Consider the following 15143-nt stretch of genomic DNA (forward strand, 5'->3'; position numbering starts at 1 on the left):
GGGAAAGTCATTTTCCCACTGCCACCATTTTCTCCTTTCTATCACAGGGGAACTATCCCTGATCTACTTCCAGAGCAAAAAAATATGGTAGGAAAATACTTTAAGAAGTGGTCAACAAGAGTTTACTAACAGGAAGGAATTCAAACAGTTCAGGGCCTCTGGGTTAGCTGAAGATCTTTATAGCATTAATTTTTATAATCTCATCATGCTTACTCATTTTTTTTCAGCCACAAATGATTTACTTGAAATAGTTTTTATAAAAAGCTTTGTTTTCACTTTTCTACCTACAAATTCATATAATTCTAAATTTTTGCCAAAGTAGCAGCAAGAAGATAAATTAGGGCTGGGGTTGTGGCTCAGAGGTAGAACACTCGGCTAGCATGCATGAGGCACTGGGTTTGATCCTCAGCGCCACATAAAGTAAAATAAAGACATTGTGTCCAACTATAACTAAAAAATAAAATTAAAAAAGAAGATAAATTAGATTATCCAAGGGATTTTTAGCTAAAAATGGGCTCAGAAAATGAATGAAAAATCAAGAACATTCCCACATATGCAATATAGTTCATCTTTACAAAATCAAAATGTAATAGTATATATAATAAAACTTCAACACTTACTAAGAAGTTTGGCCCTGCAAGCTCATCCCACATTCATTCCTCACAGAAAATGCCCTCCACTCCCCTCTCTTCTCTGTTTGAATGCTAACTTTTCTCCAGATCTTAACTGATAATCATGAAGACTTCTCTCTTTAGTTATAGGAACCACAATCCTTAGGATCCTCTCTGAACATTTGTCAGTTAATCATTTACTGTCCTATAAGGGAACAAAATATTTGATCAAGAACTGCTATTTCTAGTCATTTGTATTTTCAATTGTTGGAAATCTTTTTTTACATATTTGGGATGAGTTTATGAGAGTTTTTTGGTCGTTTTTTGTTTGGTTGGATTTTTTTTTTTTTTTTTTTTTACTCTTCCCATTCAGTTTACAGAACTTTGGAGGTGATTATAATTTTTGTGTACCAAAGGGGGCAGTCTTGTAATACTTTTTTTAAGCTTATGCTAGCCCTTCCCCTCCCTCCCTCCCTCCCTCCCCCCCCCCCCCCTCTCTCTCTCTCTCTCCTCTCTCCTTCCCCATTCTCTGCCACCAATGCCCATTTTATCAGACAAAACACTGAGAGTTAATGTATTTAGGGTAAAGGCACAGTATCACTTAGGATATTTGGGATGCCACATTAGTAAGAAGTTTTAGGAAAAAAATTCACCTCTACTTTATATTACATTGTTAAACTCTCAATGCAGGGCTGGGATTGTGGCTCAGTGGTAGAGCACTCCTCTAGCAAGTGTGGGGCTCTGGGTTCCATCCTCAGCACCACATAAAAATAAATAAATAAAGGTATTGTGTCCAACTACAACTAAAAAATAAATATTAAAAAAAATCTCAATGCACTTTTCTGGACTACAAACTCCCTTTCCTGTCAGACATTAGGTGTTTTTTATTTTTTAATATGCAAAGTTTTCAAATTGCTGCTTGAATATAAATATAAAGCCAGACCTTTTTTTTTTAAGGTGCCGGGGATGAAATCCAGGGCCTTACACATACCAGGCAAATGCCCTACCATTGAGTCTTAGCTCCATCCCCTGAATATAAATATAAAAGAAATATGCTGTTCCATTTTTATAAGCTGTTAAGTCAGAAAATTTCCAAAAAGAAAAGAGCATTAAATTTTAAAGATATAAAAAACAATCTTATGTTGCTCAGTTCTATACATGATTTTGTAATTAGAAAATTTATTTTTGACCAACTGACTTTAGAGGCACAAATTGTAAAAATTAAGGTAGATAATACTTTAAAAATCCATAAGGTATATAAAGCATAACTTGTTGAAAATTAAATGACACATAAAAAGTAACAAAATTATCTCATAGTTCATAAAAATTATCCCCAAATCTCCCCAGATTATCATAAATAAAAGTGCTAAAAGGCATATATATTTCCAAGTTGCTTCATGATGTACACACAAAAGTACAATCCACCAAAAATGAATGACAGTAAATATTCATTATTGACAAATTCCTATAAAGAGTAGCCCTGTGGTGTGAACAGACTTTCTTGACTTTTTTCCCCAATCAGGTTGTTAACGTCTTAAAGGACCCCATCTTTCACCTCTTCATGTATCCATAGTCTTTATTGAGTTACTAGTCCAGTACTCTCAAGACACATGATCAGTGGTCAGTACAGATCTGTTGAACAAATGTTTATCCCATTTGTATTGCCTTTCCCTACCATCATAGGCAACACATGTGAATTAAGCTATAAATATCACTGTCTTTAGTGTTGTTTCATTAACTAATTAATCATTCATAATTTTTTACATCAAAGATTGAGAAATAATTTGGCTGTTTTTAATTATATCAGTCTCATTACAGCCCATGAGACTCTACAGAAAAGATTGGTTGATTTGTACAGTAAAATTCACAATTACATAAATTACATAAATGTCAGATCACAATGAATAAAAACAATTGTGGCCAGGTGTAATGGCACCTGCCTATAATCCCAGGAGACTAAGTCAGGAGCATCTTAAATTCAAGGCCAGCGTCAGCAACCTAGCAAGACCCCATTTCAAAGTAAAATTTGAAAAAAACTGAGAATATAGCTCAGTGGCAAGCACCCCTGAGTTCAATCCCTGAACCACACACACAAAAAAAATGTGAATTTTACTATACAGATCTATCTATATAAGTTGTGTATATAGCTCTTACTGAATAAAAAATATCTTTAGTACTAGATCCAACAGTAACTTCTTTGGGGGAGGGATACTGGGGATTGAACTCAACTACTGAGCCACATCCCCAGCCCAATTTTGTACCTTTTATTTAGAGGGTCTCACTGTGTTGCTTAGTGCCTTGTCATTGCTGAAGCTGGCTTTGAACTTGAGATTCTCCTGTTTCAGCTTCCCAAGCAGGATTACAAGTGTGTATCACCATGCCCAGTGTAACTTTTTTTTTAATGGTACTGGGTATTGAACCCAGGGGCACTCTACCACACTGAGCTATATCCCTATCCTTTTTTAGTTTTTATTTTGAGATAGGGTCTTGCTAAATTGCCCAGGCTTGCCTTGAACTTGCAGTCCTCCTGCCTCCTTAGTCTCTGGAATTATGGGTGTACACTATCACACCTGGAACCAGCAATAACATATAACATTAAAAATGTTATAGGACATTTATGCTTATTATACATTAAACTTGAATGAGTAAATGACCTGGATCCTTCTGAGGGATTCTTTTTAAGAAATATATACATTAATATATTAAGTAGAAGCTCATTATGAGTTATAATTTCTTATTAATTATTCCCAGTTTTACTTTTTAAAATATTCTACATTTTAATCTTTTTCTATTACATAATATATCAAATCATAGATGTAGGTGTCAAGCAACACATTTTTATTATTAATATATTCTGAAAATCCACTTAGAAAATTATGTTAGAAAATACTCTTACCTTTGATATTATCCTTGAATTTTGTACGTGTTTGCCTTGGGCATAAATAACATGTTATTCCAATCCACACTGAAAGTTGAAACCATCTCTTTTTACTTTTTACTTTTTACCCTTTTTAAAAATATTAGTGCTTTAAATGTCTGGATTCTTACTTTCCATGTTGTGTAAGAATGACAAATGGTTGGGGGGATTTGTGTTTTTTTTCTTGAGCCTCTCTCTAGTGACCTGGGCAGTTTGCATGGTTTGCCAGGAAACCACAGTCCCCCGATCTCTGCCAGAACCCCCCATGTGGCCACTGTCCTCAGACAGCTCCTGGAGCTTGTGGATAAGCACTGGAGTGGCTCTGGCTCCCTCCTCCTCAACAAGAAGTTTCTCGGTGAGTTAGTGCATTTGCAGTTCCTGGAGGAGAACTGCATCTTACTTCTGCTCTGTTCTGCTAAGTCACTTAGACCCTTAATTTGCAAGGAAAATTGTTCTTATATATAAAACATCTCAAAAATACCATAGTTAACAAATATGCATTTTTCTTACATTTGTCTTCCCCACATATTAAAAATCAAGCACTCTTTCCAGTTGTTTTGTAGCAACTGTTTTGTTCCTCCTGTGATGTCTGTGTGTGAGTGTGTATGTGTGTGCACACACATGCTCACACATGTAGGCTTTAGTAATATATAGAATGACCAGATATGTAAATTGAGAATGGTCATGCTAATAATTGCAAAAATATTTTATGATCCTTGGGAAAGTGCCAGTAATGAATTCAACAGAAATTAGGTTTGATCATCAGAATCCTGAGATGACTGTTTAAATTTTATGGTTTGAAAAACTTGAATGAGTAAATGACCTGGATCCTTCTGAGGGATTCTTTTTAAGAAATAGGGGGAAAGCAGTTTTGCAAATTTTGACTTCATGCATTTGTTGTTTAATGAAAGAAGAATTCAAGGAAATTTGGGTGTTAATAAAAGTTGAAGTGAAAACTAGAAACTTGAAATTTGTTTAGGTTGGAAAAACTTTTTTTTCTTAAATTTCTAAGGGCTGGGATGTAACTCAGTGGCAGAGTGTTTGCCTAGTTTACATGAGACCCTAGGTTCAATCCCCAGCACTGAATTTTTTTTTTTTTCCTAAAGGGACACGTGGGAGAAGAAACCCTAGCCCAATCATTTTCCTTCCCAAGTTGACCCATTGTTCTCATATGGTAGGAAATCATGCCCTGGAGCCATGAATCACTGACTTGAGAGTAGTGCACTCAGGAAGGAAGGGTTGTTGCTGTTCCTCCACAGAGGACATGGGATTTAATATTTTAGCCTTCACAAAACACCTCTTACAACTACTTAACCAAATTATTGTAAAAAGGAGATAGTTACATTACAAAGCTGGGGGTTATGACTAGAAATTCTGTGCTTTAGCCTTTAAGATTGGCCCATGTACCCAACCTGAATTTTTGCAGGTCCTGCTCGAGATCTGCTTCTGTCTTTGGTAGTCCCAGCTCCCCCTCCTCAACAGTGGTGTCGCTCACATCCTGAAGACCCATCCTCAAAAGCCTTCCGCAGGAGGGACAATGAACTGAAGGAGGCTGGGCTACTCGTCCCTAATGATATGGTATGGCTCTCTTGTATTTCTACCTCCTCTTCCTTAACTAAAAAAGAATTGAGCAGCAGGATTAGAATGGCTCTAAGACCCAAAGATTATCATCATTAGGAACACCTAAACACTGTGCAGCCAATATAGAAAAGTCAGGCTGGATGACAAATCAGAAACACAAATCTTTCCATAGGGACAACTTGAAAGTTCTCCAAGAATGACTTTCTCATCCTGGCCCTAATAAAAAAATTTTGAAGAAATACTTGAAATGGGAAGGGGGAGTGAACAAAAACCCTAGAGTGAAAATATTTAGGATCATGATCTTAAAGTTTATGGCTTGAGCAAAATGAAGGAAGGCAAATGTCTCTCTTTCCTCCCTTCTGATAGAGCTGAGAGCATAGAACCAGGGTTCATGCTAGAGCATCAGGTTGCTGACTCTGGGAGAGGAAGAAGAAACTCACATCCCCAAGCCTTTATCTCTATTCTTAACATTAGAGGATTTTCAGGCACCAAGTTCAGTTCTAGAAACTTTAGATGACTCAGAATGCTAGCCACTTGTCAAAATGATCACTTGTTTAGCAAGAGTGGTGGGTAAATCATAGGAAAGATCAGGACTCCATGTGATTGATTTGTTTGCTGCACGTCAGCTATGTTTGCCAATGAATTAAATTAGTGATAAAGTCATACAGATGCTGACCTTCATTCATTTTATCACTAAAGGAAAAGATTCTTTCAATCCTCTAAAATCACTACTCAGGATATCAGATTCTTAATATGTTGGTATTCTGTTTTCTGATCAAAAGGAAAGTTTGAAGCAAAAACTGGTCAGAGTGCTAGAGGAAAACCTCATTCTGACAGAAAAAATTCAGCAGTTGGAGGAAGGTGCTGCCACTTCAATTGTGAGTGGACACCAGTCTCATACTTATGGTAAGTCATGTGTGGGACTTCTCAAGCCAACTGCTATAGATGACCCATTTAATAAGCTTCACCAGCCAAAGTTCATGTGGCTGCCTTTGACTTACTTGGTCATTGCTTTTCTTGGGAGTTAGTGGAAACATCCTGATTCAGAGAGGTGTATTACAAGGGGCTTGGGCTAACAGATAAAGCTCTTCGTCAGTGCAAAGCATGCACAAATGTTATTATTGCTGTTATTTTTGACAATGCTACTTGCTTTTGTGATTATAGAAGTATAATGTGTTTTCTACAGAAAGTTTGGAAAATACAAGGAGAGTATAACCCTGTGACCTAGCAATAATTATCACTGGTGTTTTGTTAATTTACCTCTATACATGTATGTTTAATTAGGAACTTTAAATTGTGTTCTGATATCTTAAAGAATAATTTACAGGGTGTGGTTTAGTGATAGAGCACTGGCATGTACAAGGCCCTAGGTTCAACCCCCAACACTGCAAAAAGTTTTTTTGTTAATTTACATCCAACAAAACACACATTTTTTTAAACTAGGTATTGAACCCAGGGGCTCTTTACCACTAAGCTACATCCCCATCCCTTTTTATTTTTTTTTAAGACAAGATCTTGATAAACTACTGAGAGGGAGGTTCCCTAACTTGCCATGACTGGCCTCAAACTTTCAGTCCTACTATGTCAGCCTCCTGAGTCACTGGGATTATAGGCATGCACCACTGTGCCCAACAAAATGCACACATTTTAAGTTTGATCCTACTCATATCACAGAACATATCACAGAAAGTTCCCTCATGCCCCTTGTACAGTTTCCCACATTCTCTACCCCAAGAAATCACAGACCTGGTTTTTATACACTAATGTTACTAATTTAATGGCATAGGTAGTTCCTATGGTATCACATGAATATACTGTATTTATCTACCTAATCCTTTGTATAGTTGTTTCCGATGTTTGTTGTTGTTATAAATATAGCTGCCATTACTTATAATAATAGTTATATAAATAATATACAGAGAATATAAGTAATTCTGAAGTGTTTCCAAACATTCAGAAGAAAGAACTAAAGTGGAAGAAGTAATCCTAGAATGAAAATGTTTCTTCGCAATCATCTTTCTTCCCTTCTGATGGAGTTAAGAGACCTAATATTTATACATTCATAACTAATGCTGCTATTCATGTATAATATACACAAATCTTTGTGTACATTTATTTTCTTACAATATTTTCCTAGGGGCTGGGGTTGTGGCTCAGTGGTAGAGCGCTTGCTTCACACATGTGAGGCGCTGGGTTCGATCTTCAGCATGACATAAAAATGAATAAACAAAATAAAGATATTAAAAAAAGAATATTTTCCTAGAAGTAAAATTAGTGGGTCAAAAGATGTGGACATTTCTTGAGACTTTTATTACATATTGCCAAAAAAGGTGCTTTCAGTTTACACGTGCATCAGCAGTGTGCTCCAATGCTCTTTTATTCCATCTTTGCAAACACTGAGCATGTTTTTAGCTTTGTATTGTTACACGTGAAAAATAATATCCCATTTAAGTCTTGATTATATTACTTTATTACTAGCATATTTTAAGCCAGTTTTTTTGTTTTACTTTTTTTTTCTTCTTTTTTTGGTGTGTGTGTGTGTGTGTGTGTGTGTGTGTGTGTGTGTGTGATACTGGGGATTGAACCCAGGGCACTCTAGTGCTGAGCTTTATTCCAGCCTTTTTAATTTTTTTTTCCCAAGAAGGTTTTGCTAAATTTCTGGTTTTCAATTTGAAATTCTCCTGCCCCAGCCTCCCAAATTGCTGGGATTACAGGCATGCACCACTGTCAGCTAGGCCAATATTTTAGATAAAGTGTGCCCTCCACTTTAAACCTCCAGTTCAGCTTCCCTAAGCAAATTAGAGCCATTCAGACTGTCATGAAGAACTTTATTTGGAAGCACTGAATTTCCATTGTTAAATCCCAGCACAGTCTGATACTCAGAAGCCTGAATAATTGAAACATAACCCCATTTATCTACTCTGAAAATGTAAGTAGGTATTTGTCCACAGGTCTTTACTTTCAATCAGCTAGGGGGCCTGTTTCAGTATTTTGGCTAATTCTGGTGATGAGCACAGTTGCTGTAGTCCTGTTTTCTACCTTCCAGAACTGTCCTATCTCAAATTGTGATCCACATTTGTATTACCTGGCAGCTTATTATGCCATATATTGGGCCTCTTCTCAGACCTACTGAATCAGAATCTATTTTTATTCTCAAGCATATGAACATTAAGAAGTATTGTTCTAGAAACTGGCCTCAGTTCCTGAGCTTTTGCCTACTTCGTTATTATAGGCAGTCATACAATTTAGGGAGGTAGAGATGAGTGTCTCAGCTACAATTCCATTTCTGCAAACATTCATTGAATCATTACTATGTGTCTGACAGTTCTAGATGTTTTCACAAATTACATGTGGAGTAGAGGTCATACAAATGGAGAATATAATACTTATTGACTGCTTAGGTGAAGTGAGGACAGGTGTCTCACTGAATCCTTAAAGTGGTGCTGTAGGGCAGGGTTATTTCCTCTAGTGAAGCTCAGAAAGATGAATTAACATGTTCAAAATTAAGTAGTTAAATGTTAATTCAGATCTGTTGCCAAACTCCATGTTCTTCACACCATAACTCCTGTGTGAATGGAATATGGAGGTGAGTGCCATGGGGCACTCAATTGTCAAAATGACCATTTGAATATGTAAACTCTTATCAAAGGTAAGTAGCTTGGAATCCTGCTCACCCGGCTACTGTACTCTTTGTAGATGATCTTGTGCGCAAAAACCAACAGTTGACTATGCAAGTGGCTTGCTTGAACCAGGAGCTTGCCCAACTGAAAAAGCTGGAGGAGACCGTTGCCCTTCTTCATGAAAGTCAGAGGTAGGCGAGTTTCCGTCTAGTGGTTTCTGGAAGCAGATGTTTACTTCTCTTTATCTCCTTTGCTTTGTTTTTAATGATAATATCTATGAAATTTACAAATTAACTCTAGTGTTTGTGTAAACCTCTTGTTCCTGGCCAGTTAGCTCAGGGATCAAAGTACTGCTTTTGGTGCTGTTTTACACCAGGGACTAAAGATCTTTGCTGACATTGGTAGGTTGCAGCATCCCAATAATTAATTTCTTACTGGTTTTAACAGGGTTAACTTCTTTGGGGTCAGCTAACTTTCTTCACTATACCCCCTAAAATCAGTCATCTGGCTCCTCTGGAAAATGCCTTCCTGCTATTGGTCACAAAAGATGCATCAAGAGCACTCAGTAGAGAGTGATAGGGAAAGAATCCAAAGTATGTGTCTTCTTCAGAAGCACTCAAAAGCGTCAGCATCTTCACAGAAGAGTACCCTTGGATGCAGACCAAGAAACACCTGAGAAGACCTCAAGGCCACTGCCTTGGCAGCTCTAGGGAAGCCCTTGAAGTCTTTATTTACCAGTCTACCTCTACTAGGACTTTGAATGACATTTAAATACAAGCACCCCACTCCCAAATCTTCAGCTCCAAGCTTTATCACTCTTTTGTTGAAATAGCTTCATATCCAGAGGATTAACCCCCCACTTCTCGGTGGATTTTTTTCATTATATGCATTTATATGTGGGTTGGAAACCAAGAATATGCATTTCCAGTAAGTTTTCAGGTGATACTATTGCTGCTGATCTGGGAACTACATTTTGAGAGCATAGGGTATCTCATTTGGGTATGTATAGTCAAAATAGTGTATTTTAAATTAACTTGAAACAATTTTTCTGTGTATTGGTCCCATTAACTCAGTGTACAAGTTCACTTATTTCATTTTGGTTTTGATTCTTAGGGATTTTTTTTAATTTAATCTTATTTGCATAATTATGTAAAATATTTCTATGTGGCCCCAAAAATCAAATATAAAATAATATAAATTCAGAAAAATCTAGACACTTTTTTCTGTCTCCTCTATCCTTTCCTTTCCTCCCACTGGCATTTTATTGTGGATGGTAGCATTTGTATTCCCCCTTAATTATATAAAAAGAAGCATAATATTGCTTTAACATTTTTATCTTAGAAATAAGTTCACATTAGTCTATGGAGCTCGTTTTCATTCCTTTGTATAGCTGCATAGTACTCTAGTGTGTGGTTGTAGTTTATTTGACTGTCATCTAGTAATGTCTGTGGATATTTTGGTTAGCCATGTTTGGCTGTTAAAAAATAGTACCATCGGGGCTGGAGGTATGGATCAGTGGTGGAATGTGTACTTAGTTATTTGAGGCCCTGTGTTCAACTCCCAGCACCAAAAATAAAAACAAACAAAATAGTACTATAATGAACAGCTTTGTGTATATACCTTTTTTTTTTATTTGCCAGTGTGTGGATGACTTTCAACATTACTTGATAATACAGGGTTCAGAAATACAGGATGGCATCATTGTTGGTTGCAGAGGCAGGACAGAATAGAAAAAGAAGTTATGATTTGGAGAGTGCGTAGAAATTGAGGCCTGATCAGGAGCCAGTGTCCTACTTACCTCATCAGGAAAGTTGTTTTGAAAACAGTATAACAGACACTCTATAAAATGTGAAATATATTATTGCTTTAATCAGTCTGGAACACAATCAGAATTGTAATGAAGAAACTGTACATTTGCTTTTAAAATAACCCACTTACAAATTTGACGATTCTGTTGAAAGATGATACTTCATTTTACATTTATCTTTAGCACACATTTCAGACCCAAATGGCATCTACTTTGCTTTTGTGATTTCATGACTGTCTTTCCCCCTCTGGGTCTCAGATCCCTGGTGGTAACTAATGAGTATCTGCTGCAACAGCTGAATAAAGAGCAAAAAGGTTATTCCGGGAAAGCACTCCTGCCTTCTGAAAAAAGTCATCATCTGGGGACATCATCGCCCTTTGGGAAAAGCACATTGTCTTCTTCCTCACCAGTGGCACATGACACGGGTCAGTATCTAACACAAAGCATCTCAGAAACTGTCCCAGATCCTAATTTGTGGAGCTAGCACTGAACACCTTCACTGTCTACTCTCACATATCGATGGAGGGCTTGCAATGTCTTTGCCACCAGCAAAATATTAAAAAAAAAAAAAAAGCTTATTCTGATTACATTGTATTGTCCCTTCTTTTTATTTCTCTATGTCCTCCCCTTGAATCATTTTTTTTTCCTTCTGCCCACAGAAATTGCATCATGTCACACAGAGGCATTTGACTGAAAATGTCAAAAAGGAAAAAACACTGGACACTTCCCCCAGTGTCATTTGATATTGTGTAGTAGAAAGTCATAAAAGAACATCCATCAAATATATTTTGTGCTAAAAGAAATTTTAGAGACTCTATATTTATGGATTCACCAAACACATTTGGAGTTTGTTGGCCCTGGAGTAGCCCATGATTTGTTTAATCAGGAATAAAGCACAAACTCATGCTGGTCTGGGGACAGCATTAAGGTATTATCTTTTTGGTAATGCATAGTCAAAGTTATGTATTTTAAATTAACTTGAAACAATTCTGGAACTTGAAGCTTTGAATTAGGACCAAACAGGTCTATACAAAAACCATGAAGAGGGCTGGGGATGTGGCTTGCGCGCTCGCCTGGCATGCGTGCGGCCTGGGTTCGATCCACAGCACCACATACAAACAAAGGTGCTGTGTCTGCCGAAAAAACTAAAAAATAAATATTAAAACTCTCTCTCTCAAAAAAAAAAATTAAAAAAAAAAAAACCCTGAAGAGAAAGATGCCCCAGAGAAAGAGAGTAAGGAATCCCAGCATGGGGAAGGCCACGGCCAGGATTAGTGTGTGAGTGGGAGCTGACAGAAGAGTAGGAGGGGAGCAGAATGAAGGGATGCAGCGCCTCAGGAGTGCAGAGTCTGGAGCACTCAGAGGGATTCTGGGGCAGGGTCCGAGGTGGGACATGATTCCATGAGAGTGTAAGAGTGGCAATGAGTCATAGCCTAGGAAATGTAATGTTAGGAATATGTCCCCAGAGGACATTCAACTGAGACCTCAGAATAAGTAAGAGGTACCTGGGAATAAGTAAGAAGTTACTAGACTAGGCAAAGCATAGGCCAAGAGCAAAAGCAATGAGAGAAGCTGCAGAGAAGTAATACATACACAGGCCTTGAAGGAAAGGGGTAAGAAGAAGGTAGCAGGAGTGAGGTCATGTGGCTCCTGGAAGATTTTAGATTAGAGAGGCCCAGGAGTAGGGGCTTGAGTGAGGCTTTCTCTGTGAGAAGAATGGATTGGCAATGATGTGGCACAAGGAAGAACCCCAGAGGAACTAGATAACAGAGACACAGCTGCTGAGTGTGCCAGCGTGGGCTCAGTGTCCATTTCACATACAAGTATACTGTATTTCTTTAATTCTGATCCATTAGGCATTTAAAACCTCAATGGGGAAAATGGTTCAAGTTATATTTCTGCTTCAGACTTCTCCCAAGTAGCTTATGTTTTCAGAGAGGGTATAGGGTGAATGACTGTCAACTTAATGCCATGTTATACTTCTCTTCACCTTCAGGGCCACATCAGAGAAAGAGGTGGGTGGAAGGATTAGATAATCTTTTGTGCTTGGACTCTGGTGCTGTGCAGGGAAGGAGGCTTATTGCCATACTAATGAGACATAAAGATCCCACATTTCCTAGTTGTAAATAAAATCTACAGATCTCCAGATTGTACATGGCTTCCCAAGAGGCAGCTGTACAGAGGAGCTGTACATATCTTTGACCTGTGTGCTCCAAGGGAACTAGTGTGAGTTTGTGCTCTGTGGAAATGACAAAAGAGCCTCTTTTCCCCACCCTGCCACTTTTCTGGGCCTGTCCTTGTCCCATTGAGAAACTATCAAAGAGCCTAAGCTGGGGCTGGGGATGTGGCTCAAGCAGTAGCGTGCTCGCCTGGCATGCGTGCGGCCCGGGTTCGATCCTCAGCACCACATACAAACAAAGATGTTGTGTCCGCCGAAAACTAAAAAAGAATAAATATTTAAAAAAAAAAAAAAAAAGAGCCTAAGCCTTGCCCAGGAAGGAGAGCATTGTCTATTGACTTCACAGCCCTGTGTTGTCACATTTCAGGGACTTAGGCCAGGCATAGGCCAACCTGCTAGTCAGACCCTTAGAGGAGAAATAATACACTTCTTTCTACTGCCCCGGGCTTTCCTGCATCTGGATGAGCATCTGATAATGGCAGACTCAGAATCTACTCAGGGCACCTCTAAAGAGAAGCAAAGAGCCTAATCCAAACTAAATCACCTTCTACATCATTACCCTTTGTCACAGAAAGTAGCTGGCTCTGACACAAGCTGGCACCTCTTCTGGCTGCTGACTGCTCCTGGGGAATTTATTTCTGGTTCTGATTTTCCCTGTGTGGTACAGTCCTGAGGGCAGGGGTAAAGACTGGGCTGTCAAGAGAAGGGCCAAGGAATTGTTGCCCTGTGGGGCTAACTGAAGCCAACATTCAGCCCTGCTTTTAAAAATCAGTATTGGGGCCTGATGTGTTAAAAGGCATGAGGCATGAAGAGAGTGAAAATCAAGAGTTTACCACCCAAGTCCTCTGGAGAGAGGCACAGCCACCCCAACAGGCCTACACTACCCCTAGCTATACAGAAGCATTATTTTTTTTTTTAATTTGCAATACTGGGGATTGAACTCAGTGGTGCTTCTACCATTGAGATATGTCCCCAGCCCTTTCTAACTTTTATGTTGAGGCGGGGTCTCACTAAATTGCCAAGGCTGGTCTCAAACTTGCAATCCTCCTGCCTCAGCCTTCTGAATCTCTAGGATTACAAGCATGTGCCACAAAGCCCAGCTCAGAAAGATTTTAACTCTCCATCCTATAGAACCTCCCCTCCCTTCCTTGTATGCCTAGCCTTGCTATAAGGGTACCCAAGGCTTTCCACCATAAGGAGGCTATGAGGGGGAAGAACACAATGCCAGGGCAGCAGTGGTATTGTTCACCAATGGCTGCCCTGCACCAGATTCTGTGAGCCCCATTTGGTTTTTAAGGATCTTCCTGGCCCTGAGTGGCCTTGATCTCTCCCAGGCTCCATGAAGCTTTTCAAGAAGCACAAGGGCTTTACTCCAAGGTAGAGTTTGGGGGCTCAGCCAGTTCTCTCTGGGTTCCTCCAAGCCAGTCATAGTAATGGACAGGTTGCTTCTCCCCTCCATACGGGCTGGTTCAAGTAGCTGGGAGGGTGACTCAGTTTGAATACAGGTAAATTCAGGTTGCTATGAGAGTATTTTGGTAAGTTAAAGCCAGAAGGGGTTGGGTTCCCTGCTGTTAACGCTCACTGTGGTAAAACTTCCAATTCAGATTTCCCAAGGCTAGAAGGGATCACTCCTCTACTGCTTGCCAGCGGGAAAGGTAGAGGGAGGGAAGGTGGACAGCCCAGTGAGGAGGAGCCTGCTGCTTACTGCTGGCTGGGAGACAAGGCTCTGCAGAGGTCAGGTGTCAATTCGTGCCCTCAGCTTCCCACTTGAACTCCAGCTTCTCTGTCTGAGACACACTATTTCTCTGCACCCCATCCCCAAGTAGTTGGGCTTTAGGGATTTCAGTGCCACCTAAAGCAGGAACTGTGGGATGAGGGAATAAATAATTGCACCGTTTTCATTGTACCAGAAATAGGGCATGTGCTCATGAACATGTGCATTTCAAGCCTTTTCTAGAACCCTTGGGATCTGCCCTCTCCTAGGTAGGCCCTAGGTACCATCAGTCCTCTTGTCACAGCCGAAAAGAAGAGAGTTGGTGCCAAAGCCGTGGGCTTAGGAATAGTTCTGGCCCAACACCCAGAACTTCATGATCTGGAAACATCCAAGAGCCCTCAGAACCAGAGGCCCTACCCATTCGGCCAGAATGGTGAATACATGGGAGGGAATCAACAAGAAAAGGCCCCTTCACTGTGGGACACCCTCTCTCTACCTCCTACCTCTGCCGCAGAGCCAGGCTCTGTTACTAGCCATTCAGCCCTACTTTTAAAAATCAGTATTGGGGCCTGATGTGTTGAAAGGCATGAGGCAAAAGGCATGGTTGGGCCTCATCTGCAGAAACACTTTCCTTCTCTGGGCCTCAGTTTTCCTGGCTATAAAATGAGGAAGTTAAATTATGTACTCTCTAAGGTTCCTCCTGGCTCTGGATTA

At 39.4% G+C, this 15143-nt stretch overlaps 1 protein-coding gene across 1 annotated transcript in view; it reads left to right on the forward strand.

Annotated features, from left to right (window-relative positions):
- Positions 1-11133, forward strand: part of Lrrc36 (leucine rich repeat containing 36) — a 59902-nt gene extending 48769 nt beyond the window's left edge. Inside the window, exons 10-14 of the mRNA XM_027953963.2 lie at positions 3718-3883; positions 4955-5106; positions 5892-6015; positions 8806-8920; positions 10795-11133. Coding sequence (XP_027809764.1) covers positions 3718-3883; positions 4955-5106; positions 5892-6015; positions 8806-8920; positions 10795-11020 — 783 coding nt within the window. The 3' untranslated portion in view covers positions 11021-11133. The remainder of the gene's footprint in view (positions 1-3717; positions 3884-4954; positions 5107-5891; positions 6016-8805; positions 8921-10794) is intronic.
- The last annotated feature ends 4010 nt before the right edge of the window (positions 11134-15143 follow it).

Source organism: Marmota flaviventris, chromosome 18 (genome assembly GCF_047511675.1).
Source record: "Marmota flaviventris isolate mMarFla1 chromosome 18, mMarFla1.hap1, whole genome shotgun sequence".
Taxonomy (NCBI): domain Eukaryota; kingdom Metazoa; phylum Chordata; class Mammalia; order Rodentia; family Sciuridae; genus Marmota; species Marmota flaviventris.